Consider the following 26440-nt stretch of genomic DNA (forward strand, 5'->3'; position numbering starts at 1 on the left):
CCCAGAACACGTGGCACAGGCATCATAAATAAGTGCCTCGTTTACCCTGCAGGCCTGCACTTGGTGCCAGGTGGGAGAGGACACCTGGATTAAGTGGCGGTTTTCTGAGGAGGATGTCTTCCCAGGGAACCTGTGGACCTGGTCTCTCAGGATGGCTGAAGCAGAGGTGGCTGAAGGGGAGGAGATGGCAGGTCTGCGGCAGCGCCTGGCACAGAAGCACCCGCCTGCGGCTCAGCTTGCTGGTGGAGGCGGCGGCTTGTGCTCCGGGAACGTGCCGGGCAGCAGCCGTGGCCCTCCTGCCTGATTCTCATTAGGTGGCTGTTGCGAGGCCCGGGTGGCCTTCCTGCCCTGGAAGTGGCGCTGGGCACCAGCACAGGAGAGATGAGACTGGGATCCCTCCCTGAGCGGAGAGCCCCGGTACGCAGAGGGCGTAGGAAAGGCCGGAGCCCCAGAGAGGGGGAGCCACCCTCCATTCCCCAGGGTGGGAGTTCACAGGCCTGCGCTCGAAAACTTACTGGCCGAGGGGGTTCAAACAGACAGACCCTGCGACTGCTTGAAGCGTAGAAGAAAAGGCCCTCCGCAGCACGGCCTTCAGTACCCCCACAGCTGCATGGCTGTCCTCCCTGTGAAGGGGTCCAGGGCCGAGGAAGCACCGCAGGGCACCTTTACAGAGCCAGGGCAGCTCCTGAAGAGCTGGTGGGTGGTGGCTAGGAATGGGCACAGAGCCTCAGACAGACATCCTGCCCTGTCAGTCATCAGTACACACAAGGAGGGTCTCGGTGGCTCTGGTGTTCGTGGGCACTCTGGGCCTTGGTGGGAGGACCCGGCTGGTCAGGGCTGGGGACAGGCCTTGGCTCCTGGTTCCCAGCCCCTTGCTGCCTGGGAGGAGGAGGTCATGGGGAGCATGCTCAGCCTTCCTGGGGGCTGAGCTTTGCCTCTCACTCTGACTGTCCCTAGTGTCCCTGGAAACCTACCAGGCACCACATTCAGGACATTGGGGACCGCCAAGGCCTTTGAACCTGGGGTGTTTAGAGGGGTCCGTGCTCACAGGCTCGTCAGAGCAAAGCACCTTGGAATCCCTGACTCAGAACACCCCCAGAGACCTTGGAGTCCGGGGACAGGGTGTTTTATTGGGCGCTTGCTGCATACTGGGCTCAAGGTTTGCATCTGCAGGTGTCTCAGCTGCCTGGGAGGAGCTTCAGCCCCAGGCCTGGGGCACTCGCGTTTCCTCCGCTGGTGTGGTGTCGGGTGAGCCCCTGGGCAGGACGCCTGGGCCTGTGCCAGTGCCACTCTTGGTATCAAGGAAGAGTCCAAGGTGAAAGCCACAGATGCAGACACCATGCCTGGTACACAGCAGGAGCTCAGTAAAGTGCTCTCAGTCCCTGGACCCCAGGGTGAGCCTTCTCTCTCCCTGGAAGCTGTTGGCACACCCTGTCCCTTTGGCTTATAAAGAGGGTTTGGAGGGTGGCCCAGTGGTCAGGGTGCCAGCCAGCTGCCAGGGATCCCAAGGGGACGGTGGGGTGAGGCCACCTTGGAGCTGGCTGCGTCCCAGAAGGAACTGCAGGTCCCGCATGCTGCCCTCTCCAGGCCAGCTCAGCCCAGTCCTGCTCGAGACGGGAACAGTGACTGGCACTTGTCCCCCAGAGCCCCAGTTTGCTCTGTCCTGGGGACAGTCACATTGGTGCAGTCGACCCCACAACACCTCTGTGTCCCTCAACCCTGGACTGTGAACTGCTGGGGATGGGCACAGGGACAGCTCTACTTTGGGGGACAGATGGAGGGATGTCTCACCGGGGATGGGTGCAGGGACTGTGCTCCCCTGGGTCAGGCATAGAAACCCGGTATGCTGGGGTCTTGTCCCAAGGCGCCAGGTGGAGGGACGCAGGAGCACGGGCCACAGGCAGGAGGACTGGGTGTGCTGGGGGACAAGGAGGGGAGGCTGGGGGCGGCTGGATGGGCAGGTCTTGCCTCTGGCCGTGGTATGCTCTTGACTTTGGCTGATTTGAGGCTGAGCGAACTCGTGTCCCCGAGCACTGAGACCCCCTTCCACTGAGTCAACCCACAAGGGTCAGCCACTCCCTCCAGCCCACCCTGTCATACGATGGGGATGCAGGTCTGGCCAGGGCAGAGGGGTGCTGGGTTGAGCCAGGCCCTGCCCCCACCTCCTAGGTGTTCTCCTAAGACTGCTGTGGCTCCCAGTGGCTCAGGCAGTGCTGCCCGCCATGTGGCTCTCCAGTTGCTCGGTCTCAGCTCAGAGGCCAGGCTGGGAGCTGCAGGTGCCTGGCTTTGGCTCTGAGCCCTGGGGGTGTATCCTGAGCCTCGTGTCCAGATGCCCCGGTGGGCAGCTGCTCTGAGGACAGTGGCATGGGCATGGGTTGTACAGTCAGGCTTCCTGGGTTGGGCCCATGTCCCCTCTCCCCCCGGGCTTCCCGTGTGTGCAGTGGATGACAGTGGCACCTCCTTAGAGCTAGCCAGCGGTGCCCATCAGGAGCCCGGATCCCGCCCCCTGGGAGCTCAGCCAGTGTCCTGGGGTCCTAGGTCTGCTCAGCACCCGGGCTGTGTTGCAGGGTGCTGAAGCCAAGGGTGTCCAGGGCCCTGCGACAGCTCAGGAAGTTGTCAGGGCCCATCTGCTGCCCTTCATGGGGTGCCCAGTGGCTCTGTCCAGGGCCTGGAACATACGCAGGGATTAAAGTTGTTCCAGCCCCAGATTTTCTGCCTCTTCCTAAGTCTGGTGAGGCAGGGTCGCACAGTGCATGTCCCAAGCTGGCAGCCAGCCCCTCTGGTCCCCACTCCCCACCCTGCCCCAGGCCTCCACCAGTGGGGACCTCAGCCTCCTTCAGGGATGGTGATTCCCAGGTCTTCCTCCCGGCCTCCTTCACCTGCGGTTGTGGGAGCAGTTTAGGTAAAGCCAGAACTGGGGAGGCCACGCTGGGCTCCTTTTGGAAGTTCAGGAATGAGTCACAGGGACCGCCCAATCCTCCCCCAGGAAGGCCCCACTGGCCACAGCCACTGCCGAGAGTCCAGTGCTTTGTGATTCACAGGGAGGCCAGGTGACAGCCTGGGACCTCTGGTCTCTGGAACTTCCCTGGGCATATCACCAACTGTGAGTGGGTCACCCAGCTTGACCCTCCACTGTCTCAAGTGTGGACGAGAATGGTATCTGTAAGTCGGGACCGGTGGCCTACAGCACACGAGGCTGGATCGTCCCGTTGGTCACCAAGCCCTCTACTCATGCAGGAAATGTGTGCTGAGCATTGAAAATTTGGATCAAGTTGCCATGTTTAGAAGTTGGCATGTTAGTACAAATTAAAGCGAAATCCCATGAAATGACCACGGGCTCACATCCCCGCAGCCTCCTGAGCCCCCGCAGGCTCGTCCATGCTCTGCTGCATTCACCCGTGTGCTCCTGCCCCTGGCCACCAAGAGCGCGGCCTGGTCCTGAGTCTCGGACCAGCTGTGCTGGGACCTGGGCTGCCCCTCAGCTAGGCCCTGCCTCCTCGGCATTCTGCCCCTCCTCTCCTGGGCAGGGAAACCGAGGCACCTCTGAGGGCCCCTCCCGTGCCTGTTGCCCGCGCACAAAGCCCCTGGAGCAGCTTGTTTCCGCGTCCCTGTCCCCTCGCTCCCCTCCTCTGGCTCTCGGCAGTGCCTCGGCCGCCTCCCTCCAGTCTCCCAGGGCCTTGCCTCTTCCTTGGATGTCCTCATAACATCAGACTCGCACACCTGAAATTAACACGCCCTCCTGGGGCCGTGGGCCGGCCCGGGGCCCTGCGAGGTGGCGCCCTGCGGGCCAGCCAGGGGTGAGAGGTGCTGACTCTGCTGACGGGGACTGTGGGGGCCGCGTGCGGGCCCAGGGAGGGGAGGGCCGGGTTTCGTGCTGGAGTGTGGAGCTGCTCCTTTGGCCAGAGGAGCGGGGTCGCGCCCTGTGGCCTGGAGGGGGCAGCTGTGGTTGCCTGGTGATGGAGCCGCACGGGGTTCCCCAGGACGTTCCTCTGAGGATTGGCCCAGGCAGCGGGTTCGCCCCTGGTGGCGCCTACTCCGTGGGCTGGTGCCCCACAGGCACCGTGTGTGCCCAGGTCCCCGAGGTCGTCCATCTTTCTCAGCCCTCAGGGGGCTCGCGCACATCAGAGAAGCGAGGACACTCTGCAAAGCCCGAGGTGCTAGTGAGGCCAGAGTGCGTTTTAGGTACCTGAGGGCCAGTAAGGAGTCCAGCGCCCTGTCGGTGCCCCCCAGAGACCCTAGTCCTAGTCCCGGTTCCAGCCCCGGGCCCCTCCTGGAGATGGCGCCTTATCCCCAGGCCCTGGTTGACACAAGCAGGAATGTCAACTCCATTCCAGCTCAGCCGCCTCGCAGGGCTGCCCAGGGCGGGCGTCCTCCCTGGGGCCCCTCCAGCCGCCCCCGTGGGGCCTGCCTTTCCTGGTGGTAGGAGCTGTCGCTCTGGCCTATTTTAATATATATTTTTTCCTGAGATGTAATTTACATACATTGAAATTCACAGATCTTAATTGTACCGTTGATGAGTTTGACAGTTGTGTACACCCAAGTAACTTACACCCCGATCAAGACAGAACATTCCTGTCACCTCTGAAAACCCACACATGCACCCCCATCAGTCCTTTAAAGAAGTGAAAAGAGTCGGTGAGGTTAGTCTTGATATTTGGTGTGACCCCACCTGTCCACAGAATCATCATTTCAACGTGTAATTAGCGTTTTAAAAGATCAATGAGATACTGTCTTTCATTCATGTGCGTCTTGCGCTTGGGGTGGGCCTCACTTCCTTTAGCCACTTTCCAGGCTCACCGGCCAGGTGACAGGAGGTGCCCCAGCTGGATGTCACGCATATCGGAAACTCCAAGGAAAGGACTTGGGGATCCCAGGCCAGGGGCTTCCAGTGCATGGGCCGCAGGCCAGGAGGGCATTTGTGGCAGGCCGGGGACAGTGGGGCCTCCACAGTGATCTGCTGTCAGGACAGGCTGGCTGCTGGCAGCTCCCCAGTTCTGTCCCTGGCACAGTGTGGCCCTCAGGGATGCACGGGGTCGGGGGCAGAGCGGAGCCACAGCCCTGTTTCATGGCTCTTAGGGGGGTGCTGCCTCTTCACCCCAGGAATGGAGACTGCGTCGGTTCTTGGGACTCTGCAGAGGTGCCCCCACCCTGCTCGCCCCACCCGGAGTGTTCCCCCTCTTCTGGTACAGTTACCTCAAAGTCTAAAGCTCATCATCAACATTTCCAGCCAGAAGTGTGGTCCTACCAAGAACGCCCCCCTGGAGGGGACAGTGTTTTGTGAGCCAGGGCAGCAGCCCGGGCTCTGGGCACACATGGGGCTGAGCATGGTAATGGGCTTGGCCAGAGTCCAGCTCCGAGCTGACAGCCCGAAGCCTGGGCATCCTTCCCCAGGGGCAGAGATGGGCAGGGCCACCCCATCTGGGCTGCAACCTTGCTTTCCCGTCTCACTAATTCTTCTCCACCACGTGAAGCTGGCATCCGTGTGCCCATTTCTTAGATGAGGAGGCCGAGGCTAGGAAGGTTCAATGACTTCATCAGAGTCACAGCCACTGAAGGCCAGGCTGCCCTTTGTAATAACTGGCACTTCCTTGTGGCCTTCATAGTCAGGAAAAACAGTGAGGACATGATTTGCCCCAACCAGCGTGGCCAGTCTTGCAGGTTCCGGCGAGGCTGATGGGGAATTAGGAAAATAAAGACTCACACACGTAGATTTTGAAGATGAAGCTGGGGTCAGGTGGAGTGCTGCTCTCTGATAGAGAAGCAGACCTAAAGAGTTAAGCCAGCAAGCTTTATTTATATGTGTCTCGTTAGCAGGTTAGACTATGCAAGACTCAGAAAGTTAGAGGGCTAGAGACATCTATGCATCTTCCACAGTTGCGATGTGCAATGTCAGGAGCTTTGTGTGGCGCTCAAGGGGGCCCATGGTTTAAAGGTCCGTTAGGCAGACAGGCCAGGGAGTGGTGGAGCTGAAACGCTGTGGTTGTCTGACAGGAGCGTTCCTCTATTCCCAGGAGCTGTGAGCCTGAGATCAAGGTCGAGGCTGATAAGACTCTTGCACGGAGCCTCCTCATGCAGGGCATTGCCACAGCAGCTAGGCATCCTGCACCCTCGCACAAGAACAGTCCCAGGCACCAGGTGCGCCACGGCCATGAGGTCATCAGAGACCCCAATCTCAGGCACTGCTCTCCCATTTTCTGTCACAGCTCTCCACAGTGATTGTCCCTGGGTTTCCCATGGGGAGAGCCCAGGGTCAGGGAGTGACCTATTTGGGTTGGGTCACATGCCTGTGGCTCCTGTCACTTCCTTGTGACCTTGATGGTCAGGGCACTGGTTACTTGGGTGCAGACTGGAGAGCCTCTGGGAGCATGTTGGGGCCTGGGAGGACGCTGGATGGATGGTTCCCCACGGCACAGGTGGGTGTGGACGCTGCGTGGTGTGGGTTTAGCCAAGCATCAAGATTTCTGAGGCCCTGGAGCTGTCCCTGTGCTGAGCAGAGCTGTCTCCTCACCCTTGGTCCCGAGGCCCCCAGCCTCCCCCTGGGCTCCAGGAGCCTGCGCTTGGAGCTCAGGTGTTGGAGCTGAGGGCTGGGGTCTTGATGCCCGAGTCCTGGCCACTCCCAGAAGTTCCCAGTGCTCTGGCCACTTAAGGCTTCCTGAGCCACCATCCCAGCACCTCTAGGCCGTCCCTGTGCCCAAGACACTCCTGACCCTGCCTGGGCTGCTCGCGGAAGGCCCTCCTGCTGGGTGGGGAAGTGTCCAGGGAATCTTCTGGTGTAGCTTGAGGTTTGGGAAGAGAGCCTGGGTCAGTGCAGGCTGGTGAGCTTCAGCAAGCTGTGCCTTGGACCTGGTGGCCCAGAGGAAGGGCCAGCGTCTACCCTGAGATGCAGGTTCCTCTCAGGCTGAGTGCACGGCTGACAGACAGACAAACGTCTGCACCCAAGTTACCAGCGCCCAGACAGAGCCTTCCAGCAACCTCGGGGTGGGGGGGGGGGCAGCACAGGTCCACCAAGGCTCTTGCTGGGGACAGCAGGTCCTGCCGTGCCTGGCGTGCTCCCGGTGGCCTCTCCAGCCAGGAGCTCCCGAGGCGCCGGCACAGGCAGTGTCCCCTAAATTAGCTCTGGGACAGCAGAAGATGGGGGGTGATGGGAAGAGGACTGGGGAGCATGTGTCGCCAAACAGGTGGAAATGAGGTCTCAGGGTGCCCTCATGGTGCCGAGGTCGGGGGTTGGGAGCACTGCTGTCCCCGGCCTCGCCGCTGCTCTGGTTTGCTTCAAGGACCCTCACCTGGCGGCAGCAGCCTCTCCAGAACCAAGGGCCCAGGTGGGCTCCAGGGCCTCCGGCCAAGGAGGGTTGTGACGCTCCAGAGTCCTTGAGGGTGGGGGACATGGGAAGAGCAGACACCCACGTGCCCGTCACTCGTGCTGTCCTGGGCTCCGGGAGGCAGCCGCTCTCCTCCCTGGGGCAGGGGACCCCCTCCCCCTCTTCAGGATTGGGTCTGCTGCAGGGTCCAGGAAACGGGAGGAAGGGAGCCAGCCCCAGCCCCCAGCAGAGGTTCCAGGCCTCCAGCCCCTGAGCGGTCCCTGCAGTGTCCCTGTCCTCCTGGGGGACAGGGCAGCTTGCTTCCCTGGGCTGCCCCTGCAGGTTGGGACGCTGGCCAGCAGTTGTGCCAGTTGTGGTCCATGGACAGGAATGAGGCACCTCCTTCTGAGGGCAGGACTGGGCAGGGGGGTCCTGCCGGGCCCCGGGCCCTGAGCCAGTTCCCCTCCAGAGACGCGTTTTCCAGCAGAGGTGAGGTGGACACAGCCGTCTTAGCTGCTCTTGTGGGCACCCCCAGCCACAGAGCCCTTGTGACTTCAGAGATTGCCACTTCCGTGTGGAAGTTTCCAGAACACCCCACCCACCCCTGTGGCTGCCAGGACCCTGTGGCTGTGTTTCTGCTCCCCCTCGGGGTCACAGCCTGCTCCTGGGTCCACGCGCCACTTAGAGTGTGTTTCCTACTAAAATAGCATAAAATTACATCCTGTCGAGTTAATTAAGCCCCTTCGCGACTCCGGGGGCGCTGGAGGGGCTTCCAGGGTCCACAGAGCCTGACTGGCGTTTCTGGCACCTTCTGATGCAGAGCAGCCGTGTCAGGGCATCTGCAGTGGTTAATTAGGCCCCTGCCTAGGCTGGCCAGGGTCCTCGGGGTCCCAGGGGCCGCGGGGCAGGAGCCGCCTGGGCCAGGCCGCTGGAGTCCCTGCCCCACAGCCCTGGCCCTGCGCACTCAGCCCCCGGGGTCTTGGCCATAGAACCGACTCCCTCTTGACGACGGCATCCGAGGTCCCCATGCCAGCAGGGTCCCCATGCTGGTCCCTGACAGCCCACTTGGGACGATCTGGGCTAGCTGGAAGGTCAGTGCAGACCCCTCCTCCAGGAGGCCTGCAGCTCCTGGTCTCCAAGGAGCCGCCTCTCTGTTCTCTTTTTCTTTTTGGTATTGGGCATCAAACCCAGGGCTGCTCCACTCTGAGCTGTATCCCCAGTCTCTTGTTTATTTTGAGATGGGGTCTCACTAAATTGCCAAGGCTGCGATCCTCCTGCCTCAGCCTCCTGAGTCAGTGGGATTCTAGGTGCACACCACCTGACCCAGCCTCTCTGCCGCCTTCTGTGCTTGTTGTTTAATTCTAAAATGTGCAGAGGGTACTGTTGTAAACCCGCCTCTCCCCCAAGCAACGGGGATGTTTGTCAGCTGTTTCTGATCATCTTTTTGAAGGGCTAGAACGTTCCAGAAGCAGAAGGTGTCTTTTGTACTTTGGCTCTGCCCCACACCAGGCATGGTCCTGCGGTGCTGACCATGGCGGTGGTGTCAGGCCTGGTGGGGGCAGTCACTTGTGTTCAGGTCCTTGGTGCGCTTTTGTCTGTGGAGGGGCTCAGGCCTCAGGCAGGGACCCATCTAATGGCTCTCGCCATTGCCAAGGGCAGTTTTTGTTTTGTTTTGTTGGTGCTGGGGTTGAACCTGCTGGCACTTAACTGCTGAGCCACATCCTCAGCTCTTTTTTATTTTTTATTTTGAAATAGGGTCTTGCTCAGTTGATTAGGGCCTTGCTAAGTTGCTGAGGCTGGCTTTGAACTTGCAATCCTCCTTCCTCAGCCTCCTGAACTCTGGGATTACAGGCGTGGCCACCAGGCCTGGCACTAAGGGCAGCTCTTAACACAGCCTCTGGGCCAGGTGCCTCCCACCCTTCCAGTGGGGAAGGCAGTGCTCGCTCCCCTGCTTTGGAGATGAGCTCGGAGGGACTGAGCATAGGCAGCTCCGTGGCCTGTCCACGGCTGGCCCGTGCCGTGGCTGTGTCCTGCATGGCTGTGAACCGTGGCTGGAGGAGGCAGGCAGCCAGCTAGTCGGGCTGACAGGCATTTCCCTGGGCCTCAGGAGGACTCCAGCTGGGTTGGCGGGAGCTTGCGGTCGTAGGAGTGTGCACGCTGACCGGGGTGCAGAGGCCAGGCCCAGCCACCTTGCGCCAGCACAGCAGCGCATGGAATGGGCTTCTTCGTTCCTGACGGTGATAAAGGCGGCGTTGGGTTTCATCTGTGAATAATAAACTGGTTTCACATGGCAGTCAGCGTGGTGCTTATGTTGTATTAATATTTATCAGTGGTTATCGACGCGCGGCTGGCTTGTTATCTTTGCCCACATCGCGGCAGTTCTGTAAAGATGCAAGGAAAATTGCAACCCAGGAGCAGCCAGCGCCCTTGCGCACACCACCCGCGGGCAGCCGGGGCCACTTCCCCTGGGGCTGCTTCCTCACTTCCCTTACCTGGCAGGGTGACGGCAGTGCCCCGGGAGTGTGGGGGCCAGAGCCCTGGCCCTGTGAGCTCAGCAGGCACCGTCCCCTGTGGCACGGGGATGCAGAAGCAAGAATTTGGGGGCTGTGTCCCTGCTGTCCTGGGAGCCCCACCCAGTGAGTGTCCTGCGGCCAAGGTGCCTTGGCTAGACCCCAGTGTCCTCTGCCTATTGCCACCTCCCAGGCCAGGTTAGTTGTGTTCAGTGGAATATTCTGGAATATGGGGTGCTCAGGATCAAGGTTCCTTTCCTCTTCCTGTAAGGAAGTCGGGCTGCAGGGAATTGTCCCCAAGTGCAGAAAGCTCTGGAGAAGGGTATCCCAGGTGGGACTCCAGCCTGTGTCCCCTGCCGTGACCATGACCACCTGCAGGGTGGTGTCTGGCAGCCTCCTCGGGCAGTGAGGGTCTGGTGACCGTGTTTGTTAATGGAAAATATGGCCTATTCCCCTGCCCATCTGCGGAGCCTGGGGGAGCCAGGCCCCTCGTCAGATGGCAGCATCAGGAGCCCCCGTCCTGCAGGGGAGTGGACAGTGCCATAGAGGACCCTGAGTCTTGGGATGAGGGACAGGGTCGGAGAGGCGGCACCCGCCTGGAATCGGGCTGGGGCGGGAGCAGCCAGCAGAGCCAGCAGCCACCGCGAGTGCTATATGCTGATGAGTGACAGCAGGGGACTCACCGTGGCATCCAGAGCTCTGGAAAGCCCACCAGGCAGGGCGTGGGGGGAGCCCCCAGGAGGGCCACCAGGGCAGGGGAGGCGGAGCATGGCCTCCCTGGAGCAGCCAGAGGGGCAGGGTGGCGGTGGGTCTGCTGCTGGCCCCTGGGAGAGGAGGGTTGCATGGGCTGCAGGCCGGTGACCAGGACGACAGTGGCCACAGCATGAGGCCGGAACCCGCAGCCCGTCTTGGAGATGCATGTGGGAAGGCACAACCCAAGAGGGAGGTCGCGTGCCGTGGGCTTCACGTGGCTGTAAGGACACACCTGCGATGTCGTCTAAGAGGAAAGGTCTGTGTCGCTCCCGGGTCTAGAGGCTCCGTCCAGGATGACTCTGGGGCCCTGGTGGGGTGCTGGGTGGCAATGAAGGGGAGCGCGCCAGAGCCAGCTGTCACCGAGCGAACCGGTGGGCGAACGCAAGGGGCAAGAAGAGGAGACTGGGGTCCCACAATCCCTTCGGGGCCCCCCCAGGGATGCAGCGACCTTCAGCAGGCCCCTCTGGAGGTCCCAGCAGCTCCCGGTAGCACCACCCGGGGGACAGTCTTTAACATGTGGACCTTGGGGGCCACCTGCATGGGCTGACCCAGGGCTGTGCCGTCCGTCTTTGGTGTGTGCCCTGATCGGGCCCCAGGTTGGACCTTCCCCACTGCCCCACTCTCTCCTTGTGGCATTGCCACCCTACCCCGTTCCAGCCTGGGAAGCTCCCTGTCCCTCAGCCCAAGACTCAGGGTCCTCTATGGCACTGTCCTGGCTCTGGATGCCACCCCTTGAATCCTCGTGTGCCTGCAGGTGACAGTGAGAAGCACCATGTGGTCTCACCTGGCTCCTGTCAGAGTCAGAGTCTGCGCCCACTCGTTCCCGCCACAGCTTCTGGCCGAGCGCCTGGGGCACCGGAAACATTCACAGACATTTCCAAGCCACTTGCAGCTTCTGCAGACCACGGTCTGCTCTGACACCTGCCTTGTCCCACCTGTCCCCACCCGCCTGGGCTTACCCGCGTGACTCAGCTAATGCAGGGCGAATGGGAAATTATCTGACCTTTATGGGCCTCTTTTTCATATTAAAATGCTGGAGCTGTAGAGGCCGTCGCGGGAGCTCGTTCGTCTTGACAAACGAACAGCCATAACTGACCTGGGCTGGCGGGACAGCCTGTGAGGTGGGCGCCTGCCGAGGGGGTGAGCTCCAGCGCTGGGCAGGCCGCCCTGCCAGGCCAGCGTCTTTGCTGGTTAAGGAGAGGGTTCCCAGGACGCGAAAGAGCGCACTTGGGGTGGCCTTGGAGCAGAGAGCGGGCAGAGGGCGCCCAGAGGCCAGTTCAGCGTGGAGAGGGAACCGGCCGGGGAGCGTAGTTGGGGTGCTCGGGAAGGGAGCCCGCCTCCGACTGGGCGAGGTGGAGGGACCCTGCCCGGCAACCCTGTTTGTCACATTCCTCCCAGAACCACAGGGACCAGGTGCTGGGACTCAGGTCCTCAAGTCTCAGTGCTCGGGGCCCTGGGCCTGGCGGGTTTCCCAAGGGCCTGGCTTGGGGGACCTGGGGCTTCCTGAAGAGCTGCCGGGCACCAAACCCTGGGCCGGGGTTCGGATTCAGCTGTGGGCTGGTGGACGTCAGGCGCTTCCTTGGTTGCAGGGTCCACGGGTGCACTGGCGGCCCGGGAGGCACTGTGGGCCCTGGGGACCTGCGGGTGCGTGGACTGCCCGGTGGCAGGCTGTTTCTCCCCTGGGAACCCGGTGTTGACCCAGGTCCAAGCAAGCCCTCCCTGCCTGCTGTCCCCCTCCTGCTTCCTGCCCCTTCCCCTTCCTGAGTGAAAACCCCCAAGGTGGATGGACAGGACTCTCCAGCGTCCCCAATCTGCAGTCTCTAGTCCTGACCAGACGCGAGGGCGCAGAGCCGTGGACACTGGCACTCGCAGGACACACGGGTGCAGAGGCAGGAAGTCCCCAGAGGAGCAGAACCCCTGGAAACTCGGAGCTGGTGCAGTGACACCAGAACCCGACGAGGGCCACCGTCACCCACACAGCACAGGAGCCCTGTGGGCAGAGCGGCGGAGCACACGGAGAGCCCGCAGAAGGCCGGCACGCCTGGCCTCGACCCCGGTGGGCTGGACTGAAGGAGGCCCAGCTCCTGCCTGCCCCCCACCCCTGGGGCTGTGTCACAGGCAGGCCAGGGCCGGCAGGCAGGGCCTGTGCACACATGGCCTTGTGGAAGAGGGGGACTCACTGGGGACAGTGTCCACGGTACCAAGGAGACGCCTCCCACAGCCCCGCCTCTTCTCAGCGAGAGCGTGGGCAGGGCTGAGGTGACCGACCTGCTCTCCTGCCTGCACCTCCCGCGAGGAACCTAAGCCACCCCGCCTGCGACGCCCCTCCGCGGCCGGCCGTTTGGGGTGTTCTCTGAGTTGCACACTGAGCTCCCCTCCCTGGTGTCCAACGTGCGTTTCCGGTCAGTGTGGAGGGCTTGGAGTCACGGGCAGGTGGCCAGCTTGCAGGATCTGTCAGCAGGCAGGGGCGGGCAGCACCCATCCCCCTCTGGAGAAGGGGCTCTGCGGCCGAGACCCTCTGCTCTGTCACTGGGGCGTTGGTGAGTTCTCCTGGGCGTGCAGAGATCCTGGGTGGAAGGGCGTGAACGCGTTTCTCACAGCTTTGTCGAGGCGTGATCGACACCGCGGGTCATGACAGTTGGTGCTGGGGTTTGGGTCTTGAATCCCCCCAGAGCCCGTGGGTTGGATGCCTGGTCCCAGCCTGTGGTGCCACTGGGAGGTGGCCCAGTGGAGGGGCTAGGTCCTGGGCGGGCCTTGAAGAGGATCCCGGGACCCCCAACACCTCTCACCTCGTTTCCCGGGTGCCCGAGTTGAACTGCCCTCCCCTGCTGCCCCTGGCTGAGTGACCATGGACTGAAGCCCTTGAAACTGGGAGCCAAAATAAACCCTTCGTCCCATGCAGGTGGTCACCCCAGGTGTTTTGTCACGGCAGCCGAGAGCTGGCTGACGCGGAGCGAGCCTGGAAGCTGGGCGTAGTGACCTGTGGGCCATGCGCCCGGTGGCACGCGTGGAAATGCCTTCACGCCAGAAGCCCCCTCCTGCTCTTGGACTCCATCCCTCCCCCAGCCTCCCGCTGTCCTCCACAGAACTTTGAACTGTTTTCTGTCACTTTGGACTGTATTTTCCAGAATTTTGGATAAATGACGTCATACCGTATCTCCCTTTGGGGGATCAACCAACCTCCCTCTCTCCCTCCCTCCCTTCCTTCCTCTTCCTCCCTTCCTTGTTTTTCGTTTCTTTTTCTCCCGTGCTGGGGTGGGGCCCGGGGGACGTGCCAGGCCAGCCCTCCTCCATGGGCCTGCTCCGGTCACTGCCGCGCGCTCTCCACCCTGGGGACAAGCATGGTCTGTCCTGCCAGAGCTCGCGTGGACTGTCTCTGGCTCAGGCGTAGCAAACACAGCTGCTTCAAACCCTCCTTTACAGGTCCCCGGGTGGACAGGTGCGGAGAGCAGAGCAGGCTGTGAAGCAGCTCAAGAGCCCGTCCACACAGGGGACCTTGCTTTTATTGAGCTGTGCTAGTTCTTCCCCTTCTCCCCTGTGAATCTGGGTTTGATTGGCACTTTGATTGACAGCTATATTGGATCAATTTCCTTCCTCTCCCTGCAAAATGCACAGGAGGAGCACCCTGCAGTACTGATTCGTTAACTAGCAACAAGTCAACCTGAGGTTCACCCCGCCACGATCAGGACATGCCCTTTAGGGGCTTGGGTCCCCCTTAAGGTCACCTGGTTTCTTCCCTGTAACTGCATGATGGCTCCTGTTCCCTCACAGAGGGGGCTTCGAGTGGCATTGGGTGGGGCCATAGCCCTCCCTGATGCCCTAGCCCTGCTAGGAATGGAGGGACTGAGCCTTGGGACATGCCATGTCCATTCAGGCTGCTGTCCAGGCACTGCGCGGCGAATGTCTGTCGTGGACTTCCTCCCGGTTCCAAAGCCAGAATGTGAGCTCAAGGTACCAGCTCATCAGGTTCCTTTGAGGGCTCTTCCTGGCTTGCAGACGGACCCCTTTGTGTGTCCTCAGTGGAAGAGACGAGGAGGCAGAGAGCAGCTCTGCACCTGCCGAGGCACCTGTGCTAATCGCCTCCCAGAGGCCCTGGCTCCCCGGCCTCACACGGGGACTGGGGTCCCCATAGGAGCCGGGGCAGATGTTCAGCCCATAGCAGTGGGCGTCCAACTGTGAGAAACTGCTGGACGGTCTGCAAGGTGACAGGAGGCGTGCGTGGCCCGGGGGTGGACGTGAGCGCTCCGCTTGGTCGGACTCTTCTTTCAGCCGTGTGAACAGGCGTGCACGGTGGCCTGGTGGTGGGGTGATTAAATCATGGAAAGTAAAGCGCATTTCCCTGGTGACGATGCTCGGTGTCGTTTCATCTACCGGTTTCCCACCAGGGTGTCTTCCTCAGTGAAGTTCTACTCAGGTCTTTGGCTCATCTGTTACATGGGTTGTTTAGATTGTTGAGTTTGAGGGGTCTCGGGACATCCTGGCCCAGCGGGTGACTTGCCTGGTCGAGTGGGTGCCCCCCCCCCCCCCCCCACCGTGTGGGGCTTGAGTTTGCAATACACTTTCCACCTTCAGGAGTTTTGAAGTTTGCTTTATTGTTTCTTCTGTGAACTCTGCTTCTGCCACCTCTGTGCCTCACCCAAGCCCCAAGGGCTCCTCTTGTGTTCCTTCTGGAAGTCTCTAGTTTTTGTCTTTATATTGGGGTCTCTGAACAGTTTTGTGTGGTTGTCAAGACATGGTCTGGGGGTGAGTGGGGTTCTTTTTGTTTTCATTGTGCTCTTTATTCTGACACTTGGAGACGGTTCCGTCCCCACTAAGCTAATTGTCTTGGCCACCTTTTCAGAAAGAGAATTCACGGGGTGTGGATGCGTCTGGGCGTCTCGTTCCTGTCCACCTGAACGCTGGCTCCACCTGCAGTCCGTAGCTGCCTGGAGGTCTCAGCCAACAGCGTAGTCCTTCCCTTGGTGGTTTTCATTTGTTTACAATTGTTTAAAATAATTCCATATGTATTTTCAAGTCATCTCATGGATTTCTACCAAGAAAAAGGCCTGTTGTGAGATTCTGATCGGGTCGTATTAGGTCTGCTGACCTGGGGAGAGCTGACGCCTTAATGGTCATCTCTGGTCCATGGTCAGGGTGTATCTCTTCCTTTACTCCGGTCTTTAAATTCCCCTGCAGTACTTGGAAGATCTCTGTCCAGTGTCACCTGCTGTTGGCTAATCCGCCCGCCCGGCCTTTCTCTCTGATTTGCCCGGGGCAGTTCCTCTCCTGTCTGCCCACCCCGATGTCCACTCTGCTGCTGTTGCCATCCTGTGCCCTTGGCTGCGATGAGCCGGGAGGGGTGTCACAGCCCACCAGGTCATCCCTATGTACCTAGGGCTATGTACCTAGGGATATGCACCTAGGGCTGGGGAACATGCCTGTGTTTGGGCCCCTGACCCTGGTTCAGAGCCTCCTGGGAAAAGACTGTCCTGTGGCGTCGGCCTCGCCCTGGCAGATGGTGACCACAGCGCTGACTGGACCTGAAGAGGGTGGGCTGGGTTCCCTGGGGAGGGGGTGGGCGTTCCAGGAGTGGTTCACAAAGATACAGGGACGCTGGAAAATCCCGCAGGTGTCCCTTAGTGAAAGTGGCCAGCGTCTTGAAGGGAAGCGGGCGAGGCCGAGGGTGGTGTTTCCTGGGCTGGTCTTTTCCTTTCTCCATTTTCCGATATTCCTTGAATGAAGTTGGACGGCTTTTGTGATTATGAATCTTTAAAAATTTAAAAAAAAAGAAAAGAAAAGGAAGAGCAGGTCCTGCTGCCGGAGCGTCCCCGGGCGGGCTGGGGGGCCGGGTGGGCCGGGCGGGCTCGCCCTGCGCTGCCCACGCCCTCTCTCTTGCAGGCTTTGGGAACCATCACTGCAGTGCCTGTCTCGGGTCCTCAGGTCAGCTCCCTGCAGAGGTTGGCGGGGCAGGGAGCGGCAGTGCTACCTCAGGTAAGCGCCCCGGGGCCTGGCCTGCTGGCTGTCCCACTGCCCCAGTCCCCAGACCCTGAGCCCTGCTGTCTGGGTCCCTCCCTCTGGTGGCCCCTCCTGCCTCCCCTGCCTGTTGGTTAAAGGACACTGGGGACCAGGTCTTCACATGGTGGGGCCAGTTTTTCAGAGAAGTTAACGAGGTAATTTAGTGTTCAATAGGAGAAGCCAGGCCAGACCAGGTGGCCTAGACAATGTCCGGGTGTGCCTCAGCAGCGTTTGCTGACTAGTGGCTTCTGTTCTGGGTCACAGTCAGAGGCGTTTGGGAAGCATCATCAAACCCTGCCCCAGCGTGGCTGAGCACTTGCTGAATACACCACACCCACCAGGGGCCGTGGGCTGCAGAGGTGACCCCAGCCCCTGCCCGTCCTGGGCTCTCATCCCCATGGCAACGTTCCCTGCGTGCCCACCTGTGCTGGTCCCTGGGGCCCTGCCCCCGAGAGGCTCAGGGTCTCAGGAGAACAGGCCCCTGGACCCGGGTGATCAACCTGGTGGGGAAGATGCACAGAGCTGGAGGCCCTGAGGTGGCCTGTGCCCACCAGGGGATCGGGAGGGCTCCCTGGGCGGGGGTTGAACCAGGCCTCAGGGTGGGAGGGTGCTGCAGGGGCAGGGGGAGGGGGAGGCAGGTCCCAGAGAGAGAGCACCCAGGAGGCGCAGGTGAGGAACTGAGGCCGGGCGGTGGAGAGGCCAGAGTCCGTCTTCCTGGCCCTGAGAGGGGAGGCTGGAGTGAGCCAGAGGGGAGAGGCTAACGGGCCATTGGGGGGCTTGGGGTGGGGCCACGGCGCTGTCCCCACAGTGCCTGTCCACACTGGGGAGCTGTGCGGGGCTCGGGGGAGGGTTGGGATGGGGGACAGGTCTGGTGGAGGCTGGGGCTGTTCTCTGGGAGCTGTCACTTCGAGCACACCCTCCCTGTGAAAGTTGGGGCTGACACTCTGCGGCCCTGGCGGAGCCCCTCGTGTTGCGGGGTGGGGAGGTCTGGTTGGCTGAGGACCCACCATGGCAGGGAACAGCAGGGCCACCAGACCCAGGACACCGAGAGGCACAGACATGATGCCCACCTGACCAGCCGCACCTTGGTGACCTGCCCCCCAGGTCCAGGCCTGTGCAGGAGCTGCCCTGACCCTTCCTCCATGTGTCCCTAGAGGCAGGCGAGGGGAGTCCGAGGGCCAGCACCATGCTGTGGCCTTCTCTCATGCTGCCCAGGCCCCAGTCCTGGGCTCAGGTCGCACTGCCCAGTGTGACAGCACCACATGTGGATGTTCCCCAGGCCCAGCTCCCCCGTCCGTCCGTCTCCCCATCTGTGCCTCGGCCTCCTCCCCTGGGAGTGGACAGACACCTGCTGTGGCCTGGCTGTATGGGGCTCAGTCACGATGGACAGGTCACATCCCTGCTGCAGGCCCCTCCTCTGCGTCTCCAAGGAGGTGATCCCAGTGGACCTCCTGGGGCTGGGGCCACCTCGGCTGTGGGACAAGGAGAGGGTTCAGGTTCACTGCTGGGGGCTGATGGTGGGAGGGCAGGTGATGGAGGCTGGTGACAGCTGTCACGTGTGTACCTCCTCTCACTACTCCAAGTCACAGGGAAGGGACTCAACCCAGGGACATTGAGTGTCCCCTAATCCACCCAGGTCCAGGAGGACCAGGATGGCTGCAGAGGACCTGACTGGAGCCTTGCCCTGGGCCACGTGGCAGGCGCCTGCCGCTCGCCATCATCTCTCCTGTCCCCAGACTACTCGGGGTGACCGAGGTGCCAGTTAGTGGCACAGTTCAGTGGCCCCAGAGGAGCCCAGCAGAGTCACCCGGCTGAGAAGCAGAGAGGAGGGCACAGTTGCAGGCCTGCTCCCGACCAGAGGGGACCTGGCGGCCTGGAGCCACGTGCACCTGCTCTCCCGCTTCCCACTCCCTCCTCCCTATCCTCGGTGTTCGCTCGTGGGCTGGAAGGAGCCTGCTGGGCCAGAGCGGCTCCCTCTGTGGTCACTGCCTGCCCAGTCAAGGCAAGTGGTGGACAGAGAGCACCAGGAGCCTCAGGGCCGAGGTCTCATCCTCCGAGAGACCCTGGGCAGGTCCCGGGCAGTTCCAATGGCCTCCACTCCCCTCCAACATGGGACATCTCAGAGCCAGGGCTGCTGGCTACTGCTGGGCCTTCATCACCTGTGTGTCCGTCTGTCTGACCGTGCACCTGTCCCTGTCTCCCAGGTTAGGCCAAAGACTCTGATTCCAGACAGCCTCCCCGTCACCCCGGGCAGGGACCGGCCACCCAAGCAGCCCCCAACATTCCAGAAGGCCACTGTGGTCAGCATCAAGAACCCTAGCCCAGCCCTCCCCACTGCCAACAACACCGTCAGCCATGTGCCAACGCCCGGCGGCCAGCCCCAGGCCCTCGCCGAGCCCACTGCCATCGCCTCGCCCCTGAGCAGCGCCGGGGTGGCCTATGCCATCATCTCCACCTCCCCCAGCAATGCTGCCGCCATCGCCCCCAGCACCGCCGTGCCCGTGGTCAGCGAGAGCCTCCAGGTGCAGCCCCTCCTCATCAGTGCCGACAGCAAGGTGAGTGCCCCCCAGGCCGGGGACCTGCCCACTTACGTGAGGCCTGGGGACACAGCCACGTGGCCACACGCAGAAGGCCCCAGGCAGGAGGGACTGGCTAGCGGGTGGCCGGGTGGTCAGCGGATGAATGGATGTGTGTGGAGGGTGTGTGGGTGCAGGGAGGTGACGTCACGCAGGGGACGCAGGGCCAGAGTGACCAGGTGTGATGGCAGGAGGAGGCCCACTCCACAGGCTGTGGACCAGCCAAGGGGACGGAGGAAGGAAGTGAGGCTGCGTGGGTCGGCCAGGGCCGAGAGCCACTGGCCCACGCGGCAGTCACCGGGTTCATGGGAACCACTGATGGAGCCCGGGATGCTGCCCGTCCTGCTTTCCACACCCTGGTGCCTCGGCAGGACATGTCCTGTGGCTTCTCACCCAGGTTGAAAGCTGAACTTGATGTCCTCTCCCGGTTCCCCTCGGAGCTCCTGGTGGCCATGCTGTCGGAGGCCTCTGGCCTCTTGGCCTCCCATCCCTTTGCCAGGCTGTGCCTCTGGCTCGGGGCTGATGCCCGTGGCGTCCCCCACATGAGTTGGTGCCATGTGGCCAGGGAACCCCGTCGGTGCCTGCGTCCATTTCAGAGCTCATTCTGTTCTGGGCCCTCCCCCCGACTGGCAGGACCCTCAGAGCCTGGAGTGGTGGTTGCCGTGGACGGCTGGTGTCCCCAGGTGTCCCCCAGTGTCCCCGATGCAGACGGCTGCCTGGTGGACGTTCCCTGCCGCCTCTGTCTCTCTGCGGCCCGCCGACGTGAGCGCTGGGCTGAACGCCTTCCGCTCCTTCAGTCGGCTCTCGGGACTCGCGGTCGAGTCTTCTGATGACTGAGCCGAGCGTCATCCTGTGACCTCCTCGGGGCCACTTTACGGCAGTCTCTCTTTCCTGCAGGAGAGTTTAATATTTTCCTTCCCTTGAACATAAAATGAGGCATTTTTTCCCCTATTCAGGAAATTTGGGGTTTTAAAAAATGTGATACGTAGAACAAAGAGCTTCCCCTGAGCCAGCAGAAAACAGAATACATCTCTCTTCCTGCTCAGGAGCCAGACTCCTAAGAGTCACCGTGTTCTCAGGGAAATAAAAGCCAAAGCAATTCAGGTGGTTGCGGCTGAGCCGGACCCTGGGGGCTGGCCTGGTGAATTCCTCTTCCCTGACCCAGGAGCCACGGAAGACAGCGAGCTCCCAGGCCCTGGCCCAAGTAAACAAGATAGCAGCAACGTCGGGGGCCGAGTCCTGCCCAAGGCTGGCCGACGTGGTGCCCGGGCAGTGCTGACCCCGCTACCCCTTCCCCAGCCCCCAGGGGCTTGGCTGGGCCTCTCAGGGCAGAGCCCTGCCCCCCTCAGAGGCAGTGGTCTGAGGAGGGTCGAGGGAGGAGTGAGACCCTCTGGGCCTCCATTCATTGGCATTTGAGCTAGGGATGGAGACCACCCTCCCTGGAGTCCTGTGGCCTGAATCCTCACAGCCCACCCTGAGGTAGGCATTGCCAGGGCCCACCACAAGGAGGCTCGGAGAGGCACAGTGACCTCCTCAGGGCCACACAGCTAGGAAATGGTGGGACAGGGTTCGAACCTGGCACCTCCTGCTTCAGGCCCGGCACCTCTCCTGCAGGACTCTCGTGCTCAGGGGAAGCTCCGTCAGAGGTGCAGGCCCAACTCAGGGTGGGTGCAGACGCTTCCTCCTCTGTGACCTGCCCTTCAGGTTGCCCCTGGGCCCTCCGCCCCCCTCCCCCAGCTCCTCCCCCCTCCGTGCCCCTCACCCCTCACCCCTGCCCCGTCTTGTAGGTCATTATTATTCAGCCTCAAGTGCAGTCGCAGCCGGAGAGCTCGGCAGAGCCGCGGCCGCCCACAGAGGAGCCATCTCAGGGAGCTCAGGCCACCAGGAAGAAGAAGGAGGACCCGCCCCCCAGCCAGGAGAGCCCTGAGGTAGGACCGCCCTGGGGGGTGCCTGGCCACGGTGGGGACAGCATCACCTGGGGTTGGTCCCTACCTGCCATGGCGTGGCCGTCCAATGCGGGGGTCAGGGGACTGCTGCCGACTGGAGACTCGGGTCCCTGGGATGCGCTGGTGGTGTGGCAGTGTGGGGCAGTGGTTGGCACGGGTTCTGGTGCCATTGATTCAGCCCGAGCACCGGCAGCGGGCTTGGCAGGACTGCAGGCAGATCACGTGCGTCTTCTCATCTCTCCGGGGAGGAATGAGGCCCCCTCGATCAGGAGAGGTGCCCACTGTCCCCAGAGCCCCAGCCATGGCCCTGCTGTCCTTGGGACCTTTAGCCTAGGAGAGGATGGGCTCCTCCGGGTAGCACGTGGGGCAAGCTCAGCCCCTGCCTACTCTCTGCCCGTGACCAGAGCTGAGGGTCTGGGGTCTTAGGACACATCGGGACTGAATCCTGGATGACCTGCATGCAGGCTGCCAAGATGGGGCTTTGTTCCTCAGGTACTGGGGAGCCACGGAGTGTCTTTGAGCAGGGGAGTGATTTGAGGTGCACAGAAAGCCCCTGAGGTGGCTGCTCAGTGAGGCCTCAGTGTGACCCGAGTCTCCTGTGGCCCCGTCCCTGGTGGTCTCAAGCCACACCGTCAGTGCCCTGGCAGCATCTGAGCCCCTCCTGTGCGTGGTGAGGGCTGGCTGCCTCGCTGCCCAAGGCTCCCGGAGGTTTGGGGCTCCTGTGGTCTTCCAGAGGCTTCTCTGGGCGGGCTCTCTGAGGTCAGTTCGGATGTTCATGCAGCGACTGTGCCTTTCACTGATTGTGTCATTGCACCCAGTGACACCGAGGTGTGAGGAGTGTGAGCTCCTCAGGAGAACCTGAGGACAACACGTCGGGGCGAAGACCCCCATCACAGCTGCTTTTCAGAGAGGGCCACGGGGCCTTGTGCCGTGGGGCTCCGCCAGACGTGGGGACGTCCCTGAGGAGTCGGCCTGAGGAGCACTCGCTGCCGAGCAGCAGCCCAAGCCCCAGGAGCCGGGCGGGTGCCCAGGGCCCCTGGTCGGGGCGAGACGTTGTACAGGAGCAGGGATGGCTGTTGATGAGGCTGCTGGGCGGGGCCAGGGCGCCAGGGCGCGGCTGCAGCAGCCCAGGAGAGGCAACGGAGGACCTGGGGGAGCCCGTGACCCACAGTGATGCCTGGACCCGTCAGAGGGACACGTCAGTAACCTTCAACCCAGCGGCAGTTATGAGGAGCCGGTGACGTCGGATGGCCACCACCCGGCAGCATGGGGCAGCGACGACCTGTGTGCCCTAGGGAGGTGCTGGGTGCCAGTCAGTGCGGCCCTCGGTGGGCCACTGTGCACCAGGGGCTGTTAGCCTGCTGTCAGATGGGGACACGGGCCAGGAGTAGTGACCAGCCAAGCCGTGGCCACCAGGCCTTCTGACCCAGGAGACATTGTCCACTGTGCAGCTCTGGAGAGGCCACCTCCACCTCTGGTCGTGCAGGGCTGAGGTGGAACTGCGGGACAGTCACGCAGAGCAGACTGCTGCCGGCCTCCTCCCCTCTGGGCCTCCCGGCCCTTCCTCCAGATGAAGATGGTGGTGTGGAGACCCCGCCCCTGGCCTTCCCAGGGTCTGGCGCTGGCCCCGCCCTGCCCACAGCACCCCTGAGGCATTCCGGAGTCAATGCCCTGGGGACCGGGCTGTTAGGAAGCTCCCAACCCAGTCTGCCACCCTCCTCTAGGAGTTGTGTGCTTGTCCCTCTGTCCTTCTCCCAGTCTGGTCATAAGCACGAGGTTGGCTTCTGTCTGTCCCACGCAGAGGCCAGCCTCAGAACGCAGCTGAGCCCCCTCCAGGGAGGTGGGGGACGAGGGGTAAGAGCCGATGTCCATCTGCCTGACTGTCCTCCACGGTCAAGGGCACGGAAAAAGTCATCAGTGCACCTAGAACTTGGGAGGTGTTGCTCCATGAGCCTTCATAGGAAACTGCTCCTGTGCCAACCCGGGCAACCCAGACGCAGCCTGGAACCTCGGCACCAGCATCAGATGCTGAGGAAAACTGCAGGACCAGGACGTCAGGACAGTCTCAGCCATGCTCCGGTGACGTGTAGAACACTCACAGGTGGATGGAGAGGAGGCAGGGAGGCGGCCAAGCTCTCCATCCCAGCGAGGCCCTGAGTGAGGCGGGACCACTCGGAGCCGGCAATGTGGGAGGGGAGCTGTCGGCACAGCACAGGAGGAGGGGACGGTCCTTCCTGTCTGAGATGATGGGGCAGGACCCAAGAGAAGTAGAGAAAGCCCCGCAGGCGGGGGACTCTGCATGCCAGCGGGGCAGCCGGTTCATGCACCTGTCCCTCCCTGGGCCCCAGGGGAACACGGCCCCCTTCATAATAGCAACAGGAAGATCAAATGCCCAGGAATAAACATAATAAAAATGTTCAGTACCTAACTGAGGCCAAGTTCAAAACCCCTGAAGCTTAAAAAAGGACAGAGGGACCCTGGCTTTGGGTAGGAACATGATGATGTGAACTCACTTGTCCTAGGTCATTTATGATCTTAACGTCATCCCAGTGCATATGCCAGCGCCCCCTCGTTCTCAGCCACCAGCAACACTTCTCAACTTTCCATGAAAAAGTAAGAGGTCATTGCGCACCAACTAGAGAGAGGGGGAGGCCAGGAGGCCTGACCACAGAAGGGACTAGAGGCCCTGCGCAGCCTGATGAGCACCCGCGCAGCAGCAGCCCCGGGGAGGCGGAGGCTAGGATAAAGTCAGCCCAGAGATAGACCTAGGCGACAGTTCAGTATTCAGTCAGCAGAGGGGAGAGGCAGCGTGCAGGGAGACGGTGTGCAGAGGGGTTGCCATCTGGGAGAAGACCGGCAACCCACGCATAATGCCCTCTGTGCCAGTCTGTATCCCAAAGGGGTCAAAACTGTAGATATAAACTATAGGCACTAAAATAATCAAGTGGCCTTACTGTGGGGCGCAGTGATGGCCCAGTGATCCCAGCACCTTGGGAGGCTGACGGGGAGGAAGGTTCAAGGCCAGCCTCAGCAGCTTGGCCAGAGAAACTCTGGTCTCAAAATCCAAGACAGAACTTGCTTTATGACCTCAGAGTCCCTGCCAGGATCCAAAGACTGCAAAAGAAAATACATACATTTTTATAAATTAACATGTCAAACAAAAGCCCAGCCTCCGGGGCGCAGGAGACCCACTCAGAGCAACCCCTGGCTGTGGGGAGAGGAAGGTGCCCGTGGAGACACCAGCAGAGAGCCTCAGGCAGGGGCCAGGGTGGGTTCACAGCCACGGGTCTCCATACAAAGCCTCTCTCCCTTGTGCTGTCCCCTGAGCCCATCACCCCATGACAAATCCCCACAGGCACTTCCTGCAAAATGCCTGACGACTCCTCAAAACCACGCAGGTCGCTAAAAACAAGGAAATCTGAGAAACTGTCGCAGTCTGGAGGTGGGAAGGGGGATGACCCAATGTCCTCTGGGATCCTGGGACAGAAGACAAACGTTGACTAGAAGTTGGGGCGGCGGGGTGTGGCCCAGCGGCCGAGTGCTGGCCCGGGCTCCATCGCCAGCACTGAGTGAAAAAGAAAAGAAAAGAAAACAGGCGGTCAAGGAGCCAGGGCCGCTAGTAATAATTACATGTCAAAACCAGTGCCGCTGCCGTGGGTGGCCCGGACAGGTGAGGGCGACGGGCTCTCTGATTCCTCTCACAACCGCCTGGGTCTCTGAAGAATCTGGAACTTACAAATAAGCCAGCCCCAAAGTCAAGTCAAAGGATGGAAATAGGACCCTGGAACATAACCGCGTCCTGTCGTGACAGATGCGCGTTCAGTCAGGGGCATGAATTGAGCGCCTGCTGTGTGTCAGGCGCTGCTGGTCACTGTGTGGTCCCACGGCCAGGCAGCTGCAAGGGCCTCGCTTGCACCTGCCCCCTCAAGTCCCCTCGGGCAGGTCAGACAGAGTCCTGTCGTGTTGAGACGCGTGCAGGTGAGCGGAGTGTCCGCACGTGTGCAGGAGACGGAGGACACGCAGGGACAGTTCGCCACTTGCTGGAGGGGACGCAGGGCTGAGACAGGGCCCGGGCAAGACGCTCGGCGAGCTGGTCAGGCGCTGGCTGGAGTGTCCAGTGCCGCTGGGGCCGAGGGTGTTCGGCGTATTGATAACAACACACAGGACGGACGAGCCACGGCGGAGCCCGGTGTGGGTGCTCGGAGCTGGCCATGCGGTCCATGCCCGCCGCTGCCCCCACAGAGCCCTCTAAATCCACCTGGGGGTCTCCGGGAGTCCCGTTCCCCGGAGCTTCCTGGGAGCCTTCCTGGCATCCGGAGCGCAGCTGTGGAGGAGGAGTTCGGGGTCAGGGTCGAAGCGGAGGCCATGTTAACCCGTCCACCCCTTTCCTTCCCACAGAAAGTCGCCTTCATGGTAGCCCTGGGCCTGGTCACCACGGAGCACCTGGAAGGTAAGGGGCAGCAGGCGGGGACTGGCCACAAGGCGGGGCGCAGGGCGGGCGTCCTAGGAAGCAGCAGGTTTGGGATGCGCCTCCCTCTAGGGAAGGCCTTTGTCCCAAGGCCGGCCTTTGTCCCCAGAGAGGAGACGGAGGAGAGATGCACTCAGTCCCCAGGCTCCAGAGCTGCGGGGACCCACTGTGGCACTTCCTGTTCCTGTGTAGACCACTGCAGGGTGTGGGTGCTGGGTGGACAGCAGCTGCCGAGCAGGGGGCAGCCTGCCCAGGGTTGGGTGGGCACCGAGGACCCATGGCCACTGTGTCTCTGTCCCTCCAGAAATCCAGAGCAAGCGGCAGGAGCGGAAGAGGAGGAGCACGGCCAACCCCGCCTACAGCGGCCTCCTGGAGACCGAGGTGGGCCCCCGGGCAGCCACCTTCCCCACCGCCTCCATCTGTCCCTCCCTCCACTCCTGGTCCAGAGTCACCTGAGGGAAAGATGCAGGAGGCCCCCGTCCTGTGCCTGCCCACTCATGACCCCACTCATGGCCCTGACACCAGGCAAGAAATGCCCCTCCTCCAAATCCACCCCAAACTCAGCACGGCCTCAATGCCCACAGCAGCTGGACGAGGTGGTGCAGAGGCTTGGAAGGCCAAAGGTCCCCCGACCCCTGGCCCCTGCCTGGCACATGCCCAGGGAGAAGCCCAGTCCAGAATGAGACTCCTCCCGTTTGAATTGAAGTCCAGATTCTCAGGTTCCCATCTCCACATTGTCTCCAAAGGCCAGCCACAGAGTCCAAGCCAGTGTCCTGAGAGACAGTGAGGTCCCCAGAGGCCAGTGTGTGGCACATGCCAGATTTGAGCTCTGCATGGTCCAGAGGGAGGGTAAAGAGAAGCCATTGCGTCCCTCCAGGGAGTGGGCCACTCTGGC

The 26440-nt window shown here is 61.8% G+C and overlaps 1 protein-coding gene across 2 annotated transcripts in view; it reads left to right on the top strand.

The window, feature by feature from the left end:
• The window catches only part of Phf21b (PHD finger protein 21B), a 66326-nt gene that overhangs the window by 33611 nt on the left and 6275 nt on the right, over window positions 1–26440 (top strand). For both annotated transcript variants that reach the window (XM_027954637.2, XM_027954638.2), the window contains exons 3-7: window positions 16439–16531; window positions 18760–19110; window positions 20919–21059; window positions 25476–25527; window positions 25850–25926. In XM_027954637.2, the coding sequence (XP_027810438.1) occupies window positions 16439–16531; window positions 18760–19110; window positions 20919–21059; window positions 25476–25527; window positions 25850–25926 (714 nt within the window). The remainder of the gene's footprint in view (window positions 1–16438; window positions 16532–18759; window positions 19111–20918; window positions 21060–25475; window positions 25528–25849; window positions 25927–26440) is intronic.

The sequence above is a fragment of the Marmota flaviventris genome, chromosome 3 (assembly GCF_047511675.1).
Source record: "Marmota flaviventris isolate mMarFla1 chromosome 3, mMarFla1.hap1, whole genome shotgun sequence".
NCBI lineage: Eukaryota > Metazoa > Chordata > Mammalia > Rodentia > Sciuridae > Marmota > Marmota flaviventris.